Here is a 2008-nt window from a genome sequence, read left to right as displayed (position 1 = left end):
GTAATGACAAAAGGGTACAAGTCTCTCACACGCTCTCACACACACACAAACTGCAGCCCTTCAAGCCATGCTGCTGTGGCAAGGTGAGGGGCGGTTGCCGTGGAGAGACACACACCTGCAGGTAGGTCTTGTACTCGATGAGCTTCTCCGTGCCGCGGTGCAGCAGGCCAACGTGAGGGTCGCACTTCTTCACCGACTCCCCGCTCAGCTCCAACACCAGGCGCAGCACGCCATGGGCCGCAGGGTGCTGAGGCCCGAAGTTAATGGTCAGGTTGGAGACCTCTTTCTCCACGGGGGGGTCCTTATCTGGAGGGGGGAGGGCATCAAGAATGTGTTTACAAAATGTAAACTGGGTGTATATACACACACACACACACACACACACGCACGCACACAAACACGCACACAGACACACACACTGACAGGCAGACACACACACACACACACACACACACACACACACACACACACACACACACACACACACACACACACACACACACACACACACACACACACACACACACACGCGGGTTTGACTTCTGCAATCTGTAGTATTTCCTTCAGGCCCCAGGATCCTTCTGGGGGTGTTCAGATTGACATGGACGCTTATGCAAGGGTCCCAAACTACAGTGTGGGAACCCAGATCTAAAATACCTTAGCTTAGAGCTAAATGCGTTAAGAGCAAGACTGCGTCGTGCGTCGTACCGTTCCATGGGGGGGGCACCCACTTGTCAGTGAGGGCGCTGGGGTACATGACAGCACCCCCATACTGCTCTGCCCACTCTACATCCGGCTGCCATTGCTTTTGCCTAGCAGGAAAAACACACACACATACACATCAGAGGGTTGGAGAGTATGGGGTTAACAGCATCTCCGTTAGGTAATTAAACCATCCTGCGGCCTGTGTCGGCATTTGAAGGAATGTACAAATGAGAAACAAAAAGAACAGTGTCTCAAAGTACCAATCGCTATATAAATAACAATACAGGGCATTTTATGCACTATCATAAAGATTAATTTGATTCTTTTTGATTTGTGGGTGAGATCAGTGCGGTAAACACAATACAATGTGGAGCTGGCAGACCCATGTCATATAACATTAGCGGTGTAATGCGTTACGAAAACATTAGTTAGCTAACAACCGTGACACTAACCCTAAGGACACATGAGCAAAATAAGCCCACAGTGAGATCAAGCATGTATATCTCACATTAAATCCTAAAATATCGCACAATCTGACCAAGTATTAAACTATTTGTGGTGATCTGCACGCACACAAACATTAAATGAACAGGCTATTTAGCCTGCTGACTTGACACAGACCTAAGCAGGCTAGCTAAGCTACAGCATCGCTGTCTGACGTGTTCAGACACTGTTAAAGATGTATCATGTATCCAATGTCACACTGCGTAACCCAAAGTCAGTCTGTACACTGCGCTCATACACAACTCCGCTAGCATGGAAGACCAACATTAAACGATACAAACGGAACGCCAGTAGGGTATTGTTTTTGCCTCAAAGCGTCCAGACCTCTAGCATGCAAGTAGGCTAGATGTTAGCTAGCGGGCTAACACACATAGCTTACCGTCAAAAGTTTATTTGTCTCTAACGTCCAGTGGATGCGCTAACACCTACCTAATGTGATCTACTTAATCACGTGGAATCGCTTACCTGTTCTGCAGGACCATACATCCCGGACTCACAACAGCATGATTTAAAATTGCGGTTGAAGGACGTCCGAGCTTGCCCAGCGACCTCAGCAACGTCGCCGCCATGTTTTCTGACTTGCACACCAGACAATAGCACGCATGCGCAACTACTAGTTCTTATAACATACACAGTAGAAGTGGTCTCAAGGCTGCCGTCTACGGTTGTGGATGATACTGCAGTTTCACAATGTTGCTCCCTAGGGATTTCCATCACATACTTGGAGCAATCTGGGGATGTATCATCACTTTTATGTATTGCTGCGAAAAAGACTGGTAAATATATATTTGAACATACA

General features: G+C 47.7%; 1 protein-coding gene across 1 annotated transcript in view; it reads right to left on the bottom strand.

Moving 5' to 3' along the window:
- Positions 1 to 1793, bottom strand: part of ndufs2 (NADH:ubiquinone oxidoreductase core subunit S2) — a 6370-nt gene extending 4577 nt beyond the window's left edge. The window contains exons 1-3 of the mRNA XM_080860201.1: positions 1675 to 1793; positions 709 to 812; positions 116 to 306 (exon numbers count right to left, since the gene is read on the bottom strand). Coding sequence (XP_080716327.1) covers positions 116 to 306; positions 709 to 812; positions 1675 to 1778 — 399 coding nt within the window. The 5' untranslated portion in view covers positions 1779 to 1793. The remainder of the gene's footprint in view (positions 1 to 115; positions 307 to 708; positions 813 to 1674) is intronic.
- Between the last annotated feature and the right edge of the window lie 215 nt (positions 1794 to 2008).

This window comes from Sprattus sprattus, assembly GCF_963457725.1.
Source record: "Sprattus sprattus genome assembly, chromosome: 21".
In the NCBI taxonomy this organism is placed as follows: Eukaryota; Metazoa; Chordata; class Actinopteri; order Clupeiformes; family Clupeidae; genus Sprattus; species Sprattus sprattus.
The sequence above is the reverse complement of the archived record's forward strand: the minus strand, read 5'-3'. Positions and strand labels throughout refer to the sequence as shown.